Here is an 18,041-nt window from a genome sequence, read left to right as displayed (position 1 = left end):
CGAACGACCAAGCAAGAACGCCAAGATTGGCACTCTTTGGGGATTGGGGAGGAGGCCATCTCTCCGTCACCGTTCCAACCGACACCTGACACACCCCGACTGGGCTTGTCGTCGACCTCTAGAGCTCTCCATTCGAGGATGGGAAGTGAGACCCTTGGAAGTCTAAATGGCTGGACGGCACTAGCACAATCAACCCAACCCATTTTTGTCCGAAGAAAAAACAACGGACGGAGGATTTACGGACTGGGCTGAAAGCCGGATCGGGATTCGCTGGTATCGATAACCGTTGTGTTTGCGACTGGGCATGTACGTAAATCGCATTCAGATTCTGGTAATAACAACCGAAAATGCTTACACGGGCAGGGGGCAACAGCACGAGCAACTCGGTTCGCTTCTCCTGCGATAAGGCTTCTTCTTCGACAACACCACCTGCTGGGCCCGTTCGTACCTTGCAGTGGCCTGTTCTTCAGTCTGTCTATCTTGTCTGTGCGATGGGCCAGAGGCGAAAGCTTGCCCTGGTGCTTTGTCCCTGCGAGTAATATGTTGCCTGTCTTGTCCTGACCTGCCTGTCTCTCCCTGCTTTCTCCATTGGGACTGATAGTTCCAAGACAGGTCAATCATGTATGGGAGAAACCCAATCTCGCAAATCTTATTGCGACAGCTGCAGTAGCGCTCGATCCGTCAGGGAAAATGCCACCCCAGATATGGGACCCTGGCCATCACCGGGAACTGCTCATCGAGCTGCTTGCTTGCTTACATACCTATGACGCACCAATTGGATCTTGGCGTACAGAACTCGGTGATGGCTTCGGGCCAATGTTAGGTTGGGTAGTAGCAGTCACCAAGCGCAGTCTCGAATGCAGATCAGTATCATCAAGCCGGCTTCTGCGGGCGAAGAGGACAGCTCTGTGTTCATGATTCGGGATCCAGAGGCGGACAAGGGGCATTATTGCCACTCAACGATGTGATTTTGGCAACAGGCATGTTTTTCGAATGACTTCCAATTTAATCAATTGAACCGTTTATGGGTATAATACTACTACGACTAAGTCCTGGCTTCGCTTCGTAGCTGGGAACTCGCCCGCTGGCTGCCGTCAATGCTGATTTCCTCTAAAACAATACACCCCTCCCAATCCTGCGCTGTGAGCGGTAACGCCCTTCTACTCCCCATCCCCTGCCGTTGGATGTATATGTCCCATCCTGTTTTAGCCCACCCCGTTTGATGGTTGCGTATACACTGTTGATCCGTCGCCGATATAAAGACAAAAAGGGAAAATAAATAAACATATAGCTGAATATAGCCAGACATAACAGTCGTCGGTTCGTTGCCGGCATCAGGTCGACATGTGCGAGTGCGTTCTCGTCGTCGACATCTAAAGAATATAAAGTGTGGTGTAGTAATACATGTCGTAGAAGACAAAAAGTAGTCGTCGTTGGCGAGGCGAGGCCATCAGATGCTGCCCCGCTTGAAATGGCTCGAGCCTCTTCGACGGGCCATGCCATCTAACTCGACATCGTCAAAGTTACTAGCTTCGCCTTCGCTTAGTGGGACGCTGTTGCGCTTAGCGTTGTGGTCGTAGTCGGCCCTCTCAGTGGACGGCAGCACTTTGCCATCACCGCCTCGACCAGACATGGCATCTGATTCGGCACGGGCGTTGTTGATCATCGTAGGCAGTTGGCGGCGACGCGCATTGATGAACCAGTTGGAGATTTGGTCTAAGGGGGGAGAAGAGAATACGTTAGTTTCTAGCCGTCGAAAACCCAGTTCGGGGGGAAGGAGGAAGTCGGCTTACTCATTTGCAATCCAGTCCGACGCATCAGGCTTTGTTTCTCGTCCTCGGTCGGGTACGGGTGGTGCAAGTGTGCCACGAACCAGGCACGCAGCTTGTCGGTTGTTTCCTTGGGCAAATTCCCGCGGCGTTTGCGTTGTTTGTTGTCCCCGCCCATTCCCATTCCGTAGTCGCCCATCCTCATGAACGAGTCCTGGAAGTGATGACCGTACGCCGCCGCTGCCGAATAAGGCGCCCTGTCAAAAGGGTGTATGGATCCAACCGACAATGACTGTACTCTGGACGGATGGTAACCGCCGTAGCTGTAACTCGGTGCCCTGTATACGGGAGCCGGCGCCTCCATCGAGGGCCCACTGGGGTGGCTGACTCGGGGTCTCATGGACTCCTGCATATACTCCTCTCCAGACTGGCTGCAAACCCTGTGCATCGGAGCCGAGCGCCGCTCAAATTCCATGCGTGGCAGGCTCGGGAGTGTTGGGCGCGCTTCGATTCGCTCCCGCACCTCCATAGGTGCTGGCGTTTGCATCGAGGGGAGTGCTCCAGAGGGCAGATACGGGCTCGTCCTGTTTGATGAAGGCCATGAATCTTGTGCAGGCCGCGGGATCGAACGGGATGGAGGAGACTGATGCATCACCATGGGTGCCCCCGGGTTGGTGTAGAGCCGGGGAACTTGACTGGCCCGCTCACCCTCTCTGTCATCTTCAAAAGAAAGCCTTCGCCTCTTGCTGCTGCAGTTGGGGGAATGTACGTATTCTGGCGGCGTCATGGTGCCGGCCGGGCCAGCCACAGGCGAGGTTGTGGACGATGGTGTTCTCGCAGCCCCATCGTGCTGAACTCGTAGTTGGAGCTCGGGGAAAGCCTGGGGTACTTGTTAGTGTGCACTATCCCGTCGAGCAGGGAAGGTGTAACATACCTGGCGAATAGAGGGCAAGGCGATCTTCTCCATGTTGTTCCTGGACTGATGAACAGGCTCGGACGAGCGAGTCTCCTGCCACGCGAACTCACGATGAAAACCGGTGTGCTGTTGAGGGGCGGGCATAGTGAGAGTAGACATTTTGCAAGTGGTTGGCGAGGTATCCAAGTTATGTATCTCTGGAAGCCGTCGTGGGGTATATTCCATGCCCCTAAATAGTCAAAAGAGTCCGAAAGGCTGGCTGGCTCTCGATGCCTATTACCAAGGTGAGTACGGGTGGACTGGATGGGCCGAGACATGATATGGGCGCCTGGGTGACAAAGGGGTTCTTACCTCAAACCTGAACCGGCGGAAGAGGCCTCTCGAGTGGTGAAAGTACCGAAGGGTGTAGTGGACTTGGATGACCCGGCGTTTAGTTCATCGACTGATTCTGAATGCAGAACGGACAGAGACCAAGCGAGGTGGTGGATGTGATGCAGTGTCGAGTTTGCGTGGTTGTTGCCCTATCCAAGACGGGCAAACAATGTTGAGCTGAAAGAGAGTGTCGAGCAGAAACAAGATGTACTCGGGTGTTGGTGTATATGGTTGCCGAAGGGCTTCGAAAACGAATGAGATGCCCTTGTTGTCGATAAACCAAGCAAAGAGACCGGTATATGAGAGGATGTTCCAAAGAGGGTGAAGCATAAGCAAACACCAACGGCTGGACCGGTTGCAGACGAGCGTCTTTTTGTAAAACGAGAGGAGCTGTGACCTCTGGAGATGGTCTCGATGTTGTGGATCAACAAGCAGACGCACAGATGATGCCCCCCAAATAGGCAATGACAGAGAGTTCGAAGACGGAAGGAACAAGCAACGCTCGAGATCCAAATTTTAATATTTTCTAGTCTCAAGACGAACTGACACAAAGACAGCCTCAGACGAGTCCGGTAAAAGGTGACCAGCTAGAATCTGGGCAAGGAACGGTTGAGGTGAACGGAAACGAAGAGGCGTCTTGGACGAGTAGTAGAGGCTTGGGATGGCTTTTCAATGTTGGAGTTGGGAAAGAAAGCCCCCTTCCGGGTGTGGAGAGACGGTTTTGACGGGGGAGGAACTAAACCGTAAAGAGCCTGACCATGCGAGCCATGGGACAAGGATGACACTGAAGCTCAGAAGGGGGGAGAGAGAGTAAGGACTTCCTAGGGGACGACAGTGATGATCCGCTGCCTGCTGCTACTGTACTTCCAGATGAAAGAGATGGGGGAGAGAGCGTGGTGCGTGAGGGCGAGCAGAGCAAGTACTCTGCCAATGAATAACTGCATCCCCACACACGAAGGCCCCTGATGCCTGTGGCGTTCCCTTTGTGTGGACAACGACAACCGGACTGTTGAGACTTGCCAGGCATATGCTAGGGCAGTCGAGATACCCAAGCGTGGACATGGTTATGGGGCCCGAATCGAGGTCCTGGGTCAGGGTAAGGTACCTACAGTAAGAGAGCGAGCGGCAGGTGGGCAAAGTGGGTGAGAGACAAGAGACAAGAGGGTGGAAAGTGAGGTGGGTACGGGGGCGTGTCGGCCTGGGGGGTGTGAAGACAGCACTGGAAAGAAAGAAAGAAAAGAAGAAGAAAAAAACCGAACCGCCAGACACCAAACAGCACACTGAACAGTGAGCACAGCACAGGCAGGGCAAGGAGCGGACGCTACCTAGCTAGCTGGCTGATCGTGGTAGTAGTGGAAGTAGGGTAGGTACGGTACCTAAGCCAGCATCCATGGAAGTGGACGAAGTGACACGAAGGGCCGCTAGAGAAGTGTAGTATGCACCAGCAGGGGTGCAGGACCCCGGACCGCGACCGTTCTTGTTCTGATCCAGATGTCCAGATGAAATTGCCCGATGGAAGGATGAAGTTACCGGGGTCGACCCTAGTCAGCGCATTTGTGGGCTGGCTAGCGAAGTGGGTGTGAGGTGCATGCGTCTTTTCTCCTACATGCTTAGACTGCTTAAGACTCGAATCGTAGTGGGAGGCAGGCACTTCGATGCAGCCATCAATCGAGTATGTACATAATTGAGCAGCGGTCGGTGGTGTGCGTGCGCCTGTACCTGTTCTAGCCTCTCCCGACAGTATCGACGACTACCGTATTCTCTCAGAAAATTCGACGTTCGTACCACTTTTATTTGGAAGCACTGATTGGTCAACTTTCGTGGGGTAACGAGCCAAAAGGTGATCATACCCAATAAATCCGAGAAGCGAGGTGTTCTGGCCAATAAGAGCTCTGCTATGGCTGAGATAAAAGTGGTGCGAACGTCGAATTTTCTAAGAGAATACGGTAGGACTGATTGGGGTACGACGAAGGCATGCCCCAAAGCGGTAGGTTACTTTGAGAATACTACGGCACGGTCGTTGGCCATTTGACGGCCAAGTCAGGTGCAAAAGGGCTAGTCAGGCGTGAGCAGAGAGGTAAGTAGCAGCAGCAGAGCAATGCATAGTCCCATCATGCTGTGTGCATCTGTGTGTTATTCCCGTTGCACCAATTCAAGGGTCGCGGACTGCCTGACTGACGGACTATATTATTACTCGCCTGGGCTGGACAGTACAGAAGACAGTACTGGGGACGTAGGGATATGCGTGCGTGAAAAGCAATCCATCCTTACGGGACCGACAGCCCGATTGAACAAAGGAATTCCAACTCACTGCAGGCTGCCGAACCCAACAAGAAGGTTTGGTTTTGCCAGCGTCCTCGGTGATGATGCAAAGCGAAGCGAAGCGATCGATAGGGATAGCTAGGCCAAGTACATTAATAACATGCATGCATACATACATAGGCCAAGAGAGTTGGACATCACACACAACACACACACACACACACACATTCCCTCTCTCCCAGACTCACCACACTCACCACACCAAGTACCGAACAATTGGTACCAGCTCCAGAAAGGCAAATCAATTTCCTCTTTCAGCGGGCTGTGAGTGGGTGGGTGGGTGGCAGCGATGGCATTGTTGGTTCATCTGCTACCCGAGAAATAGACTCGGGAGAAGACGTTATGAGCCAACCTAACATGGCCTGCGTGCGTGCCTCCGTGCCTCGTAGGGGAGGTGCAGCGAGAGTTTGCCTCAAAAGGGCTGCTATTAATGTTGACGGCCGCTGTTATTGTTATTGTTGTTGTTGTTGGGAGGTCACTACGGTTGCATTGCACGGCCGGCAGGAGGATCACCATGTGGTGCCGAATCTACACTAACAAATCTTGTTCTTCAACACCAAGAACATACCATAATGTCTCAGAGGCTGCAGACGAGCTAGTTGGATGGTGTCTCTGCCTGAAGACGGCACGCACCCACACATGCACACACACACACACACACACACACACACACACACACACACACACACACACACACACACACACACACACACACACACACACACACACTGGCGGTTTTTGTTCCCCGGCGTCGCAGCAGCGAGCACGGGGAAGACAGCAAAGGGCAAACACCTTCCCACTGGCGGCTGCAGACTGGATGATCGTCTTTGACGTGATTAATCACCTCGGATTTGAGATCTGGGCGTACCCCGGCGCATATTGGTGACCCAGCAAGCCGGCCTCGCTACATACATGTATCCATACATGGCGGCTTCATTGATGCCTTGGGCCGGGTTGTCGTTATTCGCATTTGCATCCATATACCTGGCGGTTTGCACCGGAAATTGAACACCTGACACACCCGACCTAGAGACTGCCACCACTTCTTTTCGCTCTGGATACATTAATGTATATAACGTGAGTGTTATTACAACGCTTCCATTCCATCTAGGTAGTGACTACGAGACTAGGTACCGAATGAGACGGTGGCCTGTTTCGGCTCTACCACCGGCCGATGGACGCTAAGAAGCCTGCGGCTATAGGTGTACATCATAGCAGACGCAGACGGGAAATAATGGCAACTTCCGCCACTGACCAGTCACCAGCCGCCAAAGGCGCGCCAGTCTCGGTTGGTCATTTCGAGAATCCGAGGCGAGGGCGACAGATGCCTGCAACTACGTCAGGCCTGCCATGAACATTAACAAGTCAGGGGATGGAGGGATCGGACAAGCAAGAAGCTTCTTTGTGACCAAGCAGAAAAACTTATAGCTCACGCGTCACACGGGTTATTCTACGGCCCAAGATTCAAGACATGATTGCCCCGAAGCATTAATGCGTCGCCACGGTATTCTGCCCGTTTCCTCCATCCATGAGATCTTCTTCACCACTTACCATGGGGATGCATCCATCACAGCCCGCGCGCGCGTCTGGTAGGCCGTTCCTACATATCCCCAAGCTGCGAATTGCTGTAGTCTGACGGAGGGTGACGTTTCGGTGATGCCCCTGCCGTTTACCATGTTTCAGGGCGGCTTCTAGCCTCACTAGCCGGCCATTACTTCTTACTACACAAGGCTAGGCCAGCAGTAAATGAGTTTGTCGATGCATCCAAACCGAACAGAGCGTTGCAGCATCAGACCAAATTCAGGGTCTACCTCGACAAGAAAAACAACCATGCACATTTTCACCTCATCAGCATACCGGCGGCAGGCTCAACAGCTGCAGGCGTTAAATCCCTCCTGGTCGAATTTGATAGGTGCGAGTGTAGAAACCACTCCGTGACAGCGGGCAGCTTGACGATCAATTGACTTTTGCCTGTCCCGTCGTTTGCATTTTGAGTCATGATTCTACGGTACTACCAACCGCCTGCAGGTTCTTGTCTTTAATGCTATGTTTATAAATACTTCCGAAATCCCTTTTTTTTTCCTTTTTCTCCATTGGTGGCATGCCGTGCCCAGCCCAAGGCGAGCGCAGCTCCGTTTCTAGACTGCGCATGGCTGGGTGATGGATGAAGCCGAGGAGAATAGCAACCTAAGTAGGCAAGTCAATGCAAAAAGCCCATCATACTGGTACTCCGTACTACAGGTAGATTAGGCCAGCGCTGCTTAAATTGTTAGCTGCCCGCCTTACTGTGAGGCTGCCGCGAGGACCGACAGGCAAGACAAAGCGCCATGGGCGGTATCGTTTGACGGTTTGACGTTTGTAGCGGTCGTAGGGATAGGACAGCCAGCCCATGGAACGTTCCAACGAAAGAGGCTCGTCCGTTAATCATATACGTTATCTTCGTCAGCACGCCTACTCATGTAAGAACCACGTTTTTTACGAGGTTTAGTTTTTGGAACAAACACCGTAGCTTGGCCCAACATTTTTTTTTTGGGGGGGGGGGCAGAGGCGGCCGGCATGGCAGCAACGGATAGCGATCATCGATCATCGGACCGGCGTTCCATCGCAGTATCATGCATCTGGTTCGGGGGGCTACGCTGCTCTGCTTGGATGTTGGATGGCAGATGCCGCAGATCAGGTCCGATTAGCTTATTAGCCCTGGAAAAATCGTCCGATTAGAACAGGCACCGCGGAGGGCAGCGAGGCTTGCGATTGGATGCAAAAGTCATCTGTCATTCATTACCACTAGAACCACCTTTCTTTCTCGACGGAAGTCTAACGTCTAACCGTCAATGCGCCTCCGGCGGGAACGGATGGGGGAGCGAAGATGAAGCACGTGCCTGACGGTCTGGAATCCCATACTTACAGGATGATGAAGGTCCCGCAACTGCTGTCAAAGCGATGTCAGGCACTGTCTTATTTTTCAGGTACGACGACAGGTCATGACCCAGTGCAAGCCCAGAGCAGGAAACAGTGGTTGTTTTGGCCTGCTGTATCTCGGTGGGTTGACTAGTCGATCATCTCCGATCATCTGGAATTATAGTTGTGCGAGATGGCAGTGCGTCGTTCGCATACCACCCGGCTGGGGACAGAATCAGGCCCTCCCAACTTGTCCCGAGTCAGCCAGGCGGCTCTTCTTCACTTTTTCATGGGAGCAACATCTCAACGCTCGGATACAAAACGAAGTACGTATCAAACCAACACTGCCTGTGTTTCTCTACAATGCCACTTAATGTCATGTACCTTGTCAGCTCACGGATTGCAACATCCATTTTTTCACGTTGGCAAACTTTTCCGAAGACGTGCTTTTGAGGTGCTGTCGGTGATCAGGTAATGTAGGTAGACAGGCGAATGTGTTTGTTTGTCCTGCAAGTCATTTCCTCATTCCAGCCCGCCAACGCCTGGGCCACCAGAATGACACTTGGAAGGACAGCCGTCCGGATGCCTAGATCTTTTTATAGCATGACTCGGCCGCTAAGCCAACCAGCCGACCGGCCAGCCAGCCAGCCAACTAAATACCTAAGCACGTTTTCTATAACGTGCCACATCTTGAATTTGGGTCCAGTGACGAGTGGGGGGTTCCATGAGGGATCTAGCCGTTGTTCCATTTCAAGCCATCCAATCTTCCCGCGGCCATCGAGGGCGGTAAGTAGTGGCAGGGACAAGTAGTTCGGTGGAAGAGGGAAACGGATCAAATGGATGGATTTCCATTTCCATCCACCACACCGGTGTCATCGGACAAGTCCCGGGCGTCTGTCTAGATGCAACTGCAAACTTTCCACAGAAATGCATGTCTCAAAGCCACTTCAACGTTCGATAGGCACCAATTCTTTCCCGTCAGCTTCCTTTTGGAAGGCGACACACGGTGGCGTTATCGATTCTTACTTGTTTATATCGCATGTAAGCTACGGCACGGTGGTGGTCCCGAACCCTGGCAAGTCCTCCCACTACACCGGCCCAGCTCCAGCACTGAGCTCAACTGGCCTGTCGTGAGTACCGGTACTTTCCGTCGGGGCAATTTTCCTTGGGGCAGGAGCGAACCCGTACTTCCGCGTGATGTATAGGGGCCATCCGTAGATGGAGTAGCTGCAGATCACGTCGAACCAGAGTTGCCTAAACCAAACGGAAGGGAACCACTGCGGCGTGATTTGCTGGGCGTACAAAGGTGAGGTACATATGTATCTGTGGTAGGACTCACTGGGAGTCTGGGAGTCTGGGAGCCTCTACCCAGCACTGGAGGCTGGAGGTATGCACCGTGTGTTTCAGGTACCTCGGCTCACCGAACATAATGCTACGCAGCGTGTACAAACACAACGTCCTCCTCCAAAGCCCGAAATCCATCACCCGAAAATCATCGTGGCCTGCCTACATACCTAATGTACAGGTTGACTGACTTGCGATTCACCATTGTTTCGATCTTTGATCGGCTCCGAGTCTTGGCAGGCGGTGTGGTCGGTCGTATTACCTTTCACGTAACTCCAAATTAAAAGGGCCCTTTACTATAAGGCACGTTGGCGTGTGCATCAATCAATGCACATCCATAGTTTCTGCCTTAACTACCTACATAACCTACATCTTGGGACGGATATTGGAGGTAACGTGTCCAATCAATCAATTGAACGCATCCAGATCAAATAGGGGACAGTTAGCCAGGCTGTTACCGACCCACCGGTTCCCCTGCGAGGCGATCTCTCCCTTTGCCGATGGCGTAAATGGCTCGGCATCAACATCCAATTTGCCGGGCACGCGATGGGCTCGGGGTGAGGGTGAGGAGCTGTTCTCGAACGTACCTAGTGATCTGGTACTTGCTGTCGACGCCTTTCACCGCTGCCATGAATGGGAACACGCCAGCAAACCCGTCACGTCACAGCAGGCAGCTCCTCTCCCTTGATTGTTCTTGTTCGTCCCTCCCCTCCCACATATTTTGGACATGCTGCATATGCGCTACCACCCACCCAATGTTTTGGTTATTTGTCACTTGCTACCGGCTCTGTTTGATTCCCTGTCATCGAGACTACGACAGTACAGTACCGATATGGACCGCAGGGGGGGCTTTACAGAACAACCTGCAACCCCCAACCTCCACTTGCTTCCAATCGATGGAGGCAGCATCGACGGATACGACTCTACAGCAGAGGTGGTATTGTGGCTCACATATTTTGCAGACGGCGGGAGCCGAGGACCGGGCGCGACAGCAGGCAAGACCTAGCGAGGCATATTGGCATCGTCGCAATATGAACCCGATTCGTTCCTGTATACGCCTATAGTCACCTACCGATATATTGACAGCAAGCATCCAAACAATCAATAATACCACCGTACAGTGAGTAAGAAGGAGACGGAGGAGGAGGACGAGGTAATTAAAGGTCCGCCCTCGATGGCACGAGCCCCCATCGGCCCAAGGCGCGTGCGCGATGCGCTAGAGGAGGGTTCCCGAGCCGCTGCCGCTGCCATCCATCGCATCGGTCAGATCCACGCACATGGCCTCAGCCAAGTAAGATCCGCCTCCCTCCAATCACGGTGGGCCCCTGGCCGCCCTGTACTGGGAGACTGGCAGACTGCTCCTGCATCCACCTTCTTGGGCCCGGAACCCTGTCGGCCTGTGGACATTGGAGGGCGCACCTACCACCCAGCCATTCGCGACAATTCCTCAAAGCGGGAAAGTCGTGGCTTGCCTCCCCCCCTTTAGCATCATCTTTCGCGCACTCGAAGCCTCGACTGCTACGCTGGTAACCTAGCTCTGACCTAGCGGGCGGGATTAACAAGAATCCAACGTCCGCCTTGCTTTGCTTTGCCCTGCCTTAGGCCACTTTTGCCTGTCTGCCTGCCTGCCTCTGCCCACTGTGGCTGTCCTGGCAATTAGCCGGAAGTCGCTCGCCATGCAAGCTAGGCTGGCACGACAGATCTTGTTTCTGCCTTCCAATTTCATCGTCGGATCCGACTCGGCCCACGGCTCAACAACTGGTAAGCATAGATTGGGTTTGTCTGGAACCGTCCGCCGACAGCTATGTATCGCGCTCCTTCTCTCTCTTTCAGCTCGTTTCGGATGGAAGGGCTCCTGCCTTGTGTTTGCTTGCTCTCCCCCGGGGCTGTGGAATGGGCCCTCTTTACCCTCGGTCCTCGTCTCGTTCATCCGCGAATCATTCTTCAAGGGGCTCTTCACTGCATGGCCGTTACTGACCACAGCTTTGTCTCTGCCCACGATGCGGTGTAGCCATCAACCACGGGCAGACAAGGCAAGAAAACAAAGATACGTAGGATGGCCCTTCTTCGCGGTCGAGCTGCTCGTCCAACACGATGACGCAGCCATTCAAGGTCGCAATGGGGTAATCTACGTATTATTAATCCGGTACTCGTCAATGCTACCATCAACCCCTGCAGTGGGCGATCTGGAAATTGAGGAGCCGTGCCAATACGGGCTCTGGCCCAGCCCAGCCAGCCAGCCAGCTCGCCAGCTCGCCAGCTCCTTACTTCCAGACAGGGTGTGGGAACACAAGCATTCAACCAAATGTATAGGCAGGGCAGTAAGTGATTGATTGACACCGCACGCACATCGCCAATCTCGCAGGTCGACCCGGAACCCAAGAGCCTGTAAGAGAGACCCGATCCGCAAACACGGCGTCTGGCATGACTTGGTAAGTCCCATCGTTGCAGGGATCGTCGAGGATAAAGGCCCTGATTCGAGCCCGGCAGTACGCAAGTATACGCCGCATCGTATCATTACCATACCAGGGCCACATTACATATTCGACAGCCGATTTGGACTCCCGGCCCATTTCCCCATGTTGCTGCGTGCATCCTGATATGGCCATCCGGGCATGCACACTCGCGGCTGCTTGCGGGATGATATCCAGTATTGCACCCCATCTACCACCAGCTGAAGGAAGAAGTTCCCAACCACACAAACCATGCAGGCAGCATAGGCGGCAGAGTCTTGCGTCGTCGAGCGGGGCTGTTCGATGCCCCCCCCCCCCAAAGGCAAGTACCCGAGATATGTCAGGTATTCTGGCCCGATAGATCTAATCAGAGAGAGATGGAATATGACTGACTACCAGATTGATTTCCTCGCAGTGTGGCACCATCACGTCAGCCGTCAACAATGTCTTGGGACCGAGCCGTATGCATAGGCTGTGCATGGTAGCATAAAAACTTGTCAGTCGTCTGTCCTAGCAGCAGATGCGGACTCCAGCCAACCAGGAGCCTAGATCCGTCCGAACATGTCTACGGGGTTCAGAAATTTTTGGAAACACCAGCACCAGCACCAGCCAAGCCAGACTGTACCGGTGTGACAGCAGACTGCCGATTTGCCTACTTGTAAGAAAAACCAATGACAACGACACGACACGACATCAAACAAAACGGACAGTCCCCCAGGCATTTGGTGGCGTGGGTGATGATATCTTGGCTGCAATATGGCATGTAATATGGCGTTAGCATGACGGTACGTATCGAGCGGCCAGCCAGTGGCTTCGGTTAAGCTGGCCGTTCCCCCTTTCCTCGCTTTGCTTATTTTTGCCTCTCTGCTTTCTTTTTCTTTCCATTCCCTCCTGCTCGGTAGGAGCGCCGGTCCTTTTGCAACGGCCGCTAGACGGGCCTAGAGACAGACATGCATCGCTACCTGCATAGCAGCGCCATGCCTCTTTGCAACACCTCGTGATGGTAAAAGCTACTCCTTGCTTTTTCTTATTCGTCGCATGACATGTGTTTTATTCTACTGCATCCGTACTTGGCACGGATGCGACTCGTAACATTTGATCTCTGGGAAGTGTTCGGAGAGATCTGAGGCTGCTGTAGCGTGCATGAAAACATGTACGTCGTGATTCGAGCGGTCGATGCAGGCCACCCAGGCAGGCCCGGTTCGCCATCATGGCTCCTTCCGTGCAGCCAACCCCGCCAGTCAGCCTGCCAGTCAGTTTGCGTTCCCTGCCAAGCCCACCTGCCCTGGGCGCGAATCAGTGTCGTGGGAGCGCCAGCCAATCCAGGGTATGCGCAAGTCCTTGTTCCGGTTTACAAACCCGAAGATTGGACCGAAGCGCAGCTGTTAGTGCGCGGGTCTGTTTGTTCCCCGAACCAGCAGGCCAGGGGCGAGTCAGGCTGATCAATCGGTGCCCTTCCCACGCCAGGTTGCAGGGTCGAAAACGACTGACGGCGGTTGTCAAATATCGTGCATACTATGCCACACCAGCAGCGGCATCAGCGGGGTATTTTGACGGCCAAACAGGAAGGGAGGGGTGCGTGCGTGCGTGCGTGCGTTTGTGTGTTCTCCATCAACTACATACTACTTCGGCGCTATGCCAGGTAAGCGGATAAAGAAAGGGTCGGGTGGTGGTGGGTTGAATTTGTTTGCCCTCTTGCCCTCTACGGACTATGTACCGGACTTTTTTTTTTTTTTTTAGAACTCGTGACCGGTGTCATATCCCTTGCTTGCGCCAGCTGGCAAACAGACATGTGTCGTCGCCATGATCAATGGCGATGATGCGCCACGGCTGCCGGTGCATGTTCCTAGAATGCATGGCTCTTGCGAGCCGAGGATAAGTAAGGCGGTTTTATTTTATTCTATTTTTCTTCCTGGGGATCTTGTCGTTGCTCTGTTGTCGTGCCGAACGACAGGCCATATCAGCTACCGGGTTGGTGGTGGGTGAGGGTATAAGAGTATAGGCCCCTGCCTATAACAAAAGCGGTTCCCTGCTCAGATTTGGCAGCTCGTCGGCAAAACCCAGGCACACAACTCGGTATTTCCTTGGAAGGTGTATGTAGTAGGTGTGCCACTGTCACGGCCAGCCAGTATGTATTGACATGACTGAAGTTGCCAGTCCTCCATGCTGCCAAATGACTCGGGGCGGCGACGGGGCAGGAAACGGGGGGCATCCCTCGAGGCTTCATGGTGCTCCATCACGACGGCAACAATGTGTGGCATGCAGGCATGTTTTTGGAAACGCAGATTGAGTCGGAGTTGTCGCCAAGGCCAGATGGCAGGATCTTTGCTGATCAACCGGCCCTGGCTGCTGGGCTGGGGCGGAGGAGGAAGGGGCTTTAATAACGACTTCCGGCAGGCAGTCGGCGGCCAGTGCTGTGTGTGGTCGGCGGCCCTGTAGGTACTTGCTGGTGCAGAGGTACGGACGGTACTGGATGGGAACCGTCAGTTGTCAAGATCTCCGATAAAGGTCCAAGCGGCGGGCTGTCAAAGCTCATTGATTGTCCAGGAGGAGGCTAGGGAGTCTAAAAGTACTGCTATATACGTGCGACACGAATGCCCTGCTGCTCCGGCCCTCCACTGTACATACGTACATTACCAGCCGAAGTGCCAGGCACCCCGGCACGTCACATTGCCTGCAACGCTGGCTGGCCGAATCGCATCACGACAAAGGAGTGGGAGAAAAGGGGGGGTGTACTGGGTGCTGGTGGTTTCTGGTGGTTTTCCGGTTTTACGGGGTTACGGAGGATTAAAGAGAGAGGAGGGGCCACCCAGGCGGGTGACAAAAATCAGCCCATCGCCAAATTAATCAACTACTTCAACGCCGTATAGCAGTACCATTTAGGAGCAGAAAAATAAGTAAAAAACTTAAGTAAAGTCTCTTATTAAAATTTATTTATATTAATATTTTTTACGATTTTTTCCGGCATTGGATGCAGTTATTAGAGCTCGTTAAAATAAAGGCAGGTTGAAGAGAGTACTTCCGTTTGGCCCATTGGCAGGGGCCTGATTTTTGTCACCCGCCTGCCACCAAAAACCAGAACGCGTGGGCAGTGGGTAACAAACAGCCCACCGTTCGGTTCGCCCGTCATGGGACCCTTGTTACTTGCTGAATTGCATTCCTCTTCCTGACTGCCCGTCTGTTATGTAACTGCGATTACATACCTAGGATTAAGTACACGACCCCCCCCCCCCCCAAAACCCAAGATCAGATCCTCCCGCCTAGGTAAGTAAGGTATTATTTGACATGCTGCGGTCCCGGTGGGGAAGGTTCCCTTGGGTGCGACGCTGCGATGGCCGAGTCCTCCAATGCCGCGAATAAGTTGCCCTATGGGGTTAAGATTGCTTTTGGGCCCTTGTCAGGCCGCTCGTCGGGACACGTGTGATGCGAGTCGAATATCTAATGAATCGTCATCACTTTCTTTTTTCGTTTTCCCTGACCCGTACGATATAGTCGATTTTAGCACTCGTTTTGTTTCCTCGGGTCCTTTCCACGCCCGTCATTGGCCCCCTTTCGTTTCTTTTTATCCCCCCCTAACTAATTAAGTATTTCTTTCCCGGCCAGCCCTTTTCCCTCGACCCTCACTTTTCTTTGCATTTATTTGCTTCTGGCTGTCACTTCTCAGCATGACAAGCGAAGCGAGAGCGGGCTGCATTATCCTGCGCTACAACCACACACCCCGGTTGGTAGTTGGTAGGTGCGCCCGGTTCTTGCTTTATTTTATTCCTTTTCGTGGCCCAGCGCCCAGTATCATGTTGATGACGGATCATGACGCCGTTGAGGCTGTGCTGCCCGGAAATCGTCTCACCACAGGACGGGCTGACTTCCCGAGTCAGGCCGGGTGTCACGAAAGGAACCAGCATCTTGCTAAAGCGACCACACTCTCGCCTTTTCTCCCTTCCTTCTGCCTCCTGCTTGTCTTTCGTTCCTCATGCATGAATAAGCCTACTATGTATGTACCATTACTTACCAGTTGGGTGATGCATCTTGTTCTTTTTCTGTTATTCCCGGGGCACAGATCATTTGGTAAATTTAGTAAGAATGCACGATTGTTCTGGTCGATTCCTTCGTGTGGAAATCCCGCCGCCTGTTTCTCGCACCATGCCACCACCCCCTTCGATGGTGTTGTGATCTTCTAGAACGGATCCTGTATCGATTGACAATCAAACTGTCAAGATCGGAAATCGGGGCGCGGGCGGGGGTGGTGGGAAGGGCGTGTGCAAGCGGGCGAAGCAGGGAGTCAAAACAAGGGAATGGCAACGGGACTGCCACCCGGTCTAGCGGCACCCCCTCCCCCGTCCGCGTCCACCAGCGCCGTCCTTTTGTATACGTTATGTAGTATAGTAGGATGGGATTATGCCGAATCCAGGGTAGTGAGTGGTCAACTATCGAATGCTGCAGCCTTTGTGCATAACTAGAACCCATCGAACTTGCATGCTACATGCATATACATAAGCGCTTGCATCTCGCCCTCCTCTGTCTTTCAATGATTATATATATCTCTATCTATATTATACTACTACTACTGCTACTACCACGACGACGCAGTAGTTGCTTGCTAGATCGCCTTCTTCTTCCTTAGCAGACCCTACTTGAGTTACCTTCTCCGAGGCTTACTATGAACCAGCAGCAACCCCCCCTCCGAGCCTCCGAGGTTAGCACGGGGCTTGTCAGTTAGATGGCGCATAAGCGGGAGGGAGGGCGGAGTATATGTGCGTGTGTGTACGTGTGCATTTACTGCATAGGCGCAATATGGTACTGGCCGGCTGTCATTTCGGAATAGAGGGGGTGGAGGAGAACGGGGAATAATACCTAGGGAGGGATTGTGAATGATCGACGGCCGGCCCTTCATCTTGCAGATTATCTACCTAAGGTATGGTCAGTGTGTCTGTCCCCTGGCTTGAAACCCCGTCGCTTGCCCGTTTCCGGCAGGCGGCTCGCGGGCGGACGGGCGTGGTTCACCATGCGATTTACATACCTACTGTACATCCGTTCCCACCTACCTCCCTTCTCGCTGCCTTTCCTTTTTCTGAAATTCCCACCTCCTACCTCCTGCTGGGCTTGGTCTGGAAATCCCGGGGTCTTCCCATGGGAGCTCCCCCCCCCAACGCATAAAGAAGACGAGGAAGAAGAAGACGAAGACGAAGACGGAGAAGAAGTGATGAACCGCCTTGATGATCTGCCCCCACGTACAAGGGTTTTGTTATTCCTACGCGATATTGCATGGGTATCTTGATATAGAGCATCCATAAAACGGATTGGCATGGCTCGGCCTCATGTACTTGTGCAGGCCCAAGCGGTCACTGGATTTCGATCGATATGTGTTCGACGATATCTTAATAACTATCGTCTCTGGCTGGTAGGTAATCCAACATCCGCATCCGCATCCGCACGCACCCGGCACGGCTCAGTACGTAGCAAGTAGTTGCCTCGTATGTTCTCTTTTGACACCAAAAAACAATGGCCCTTTTCTTTTTCTCCCATGTCTCTCTCTCTTTCTTCCCGCAGTGGTTAAGCTTAAAATTATGGATAAAACGTGACGGATGACACTTAGTTTGCGTGCTTCGCCACGCCAGGCCGCGTTTTGTCTTGCGGTTGTGTGTCAGTTTTGTTCGTTGCAAAACGGGGGAGGGAAAAAAAGAGGGAATAAAACCGGCCTGCCAGCAGGGGTCATGGAAGCGGCAAGGGAAGCGTGTGTGTGTGAGAACAACTTCTGTGACATGACAAGCCACAATCCAGGAGGAGGCGGCACTGCGTTTGACGGCTTGATTCACACATGGCCCCGGGAAGGAACGACCTGGGCAAAACATGTCAAGGGCGCATTCGACAGTCTTGCCCGGCTTGTCAGCGTCGAGTGTCATTGCCCCAGGCGAGTAAGGGGAAAAGAAAACCGGGGAAAATGAAGACCGTTTGCTGGCCGGGATTATC

At 53.2% G+C, this 18,041-nt stretch overlaps 2 protein-coding genes across 2 annotated transcripts; one reads left to right on the top strand and one right to left on the bottom strand.

The window, feature by feature from the left end:
• Positions 1–1,450: 1,450 nt before the first annotated feature.
• PG985_006179 (uncharacterized protein) lies at positions 1,451–2,844 on the bottom strand (the record flags this gene model as incomplete). Its single annotated transcript, XM_066825948.1, has 3 exons — positions 1,451–1,716; positions 1,794–2,649; positions 2,704–2,844. The coding sequence occupies 3 exons, from the start codon at positions 2,842–2,844 to the stop codon at positions 1,451–1,453; spliced, it is 1,263 nt and encodes a 420-aa protein (XP_066685555.1).
• A 7,951-nt stretch (positions 2,845–10,795) lies between these two features.
• Positions 10,796–11,107, top strand: PG985_006178 (uncharacterized protein; the record flags this gene model as incomplete). Its single annotated transcript, XM_066825947.1, has 1 exon — positions 10,796–11,107. The coding sequence occupies one exon, from the start codon at positions 10,796–10,798 to the stop codon at positions 11,105–11,107; it is 312 nt and encodes a 103-aa protein (XP_066685554.1).
• Positions 11,108–18,041: the final 6,934 nt, after the last annotated feature.

Source organism: Apiospora marii (genome assembly GCF_038362585.1).
Source record: "Apiospora marii strain CBS 49790 chromosome Unknown utg000004l_segment0_segment0, whole genome shotgun sequence".
NCBI lineage: Eukaryota > Fungi > Ascomycota > Sordariomycetes > Amphisphaeriales > Apiosporaceae > Apiospora > Apiospora marii.
The sequence above is the reverse complement of the archived record's forward strand: the minus strand, read 5'-3'. Positions and strand labels throughout refer to the sequence as shown.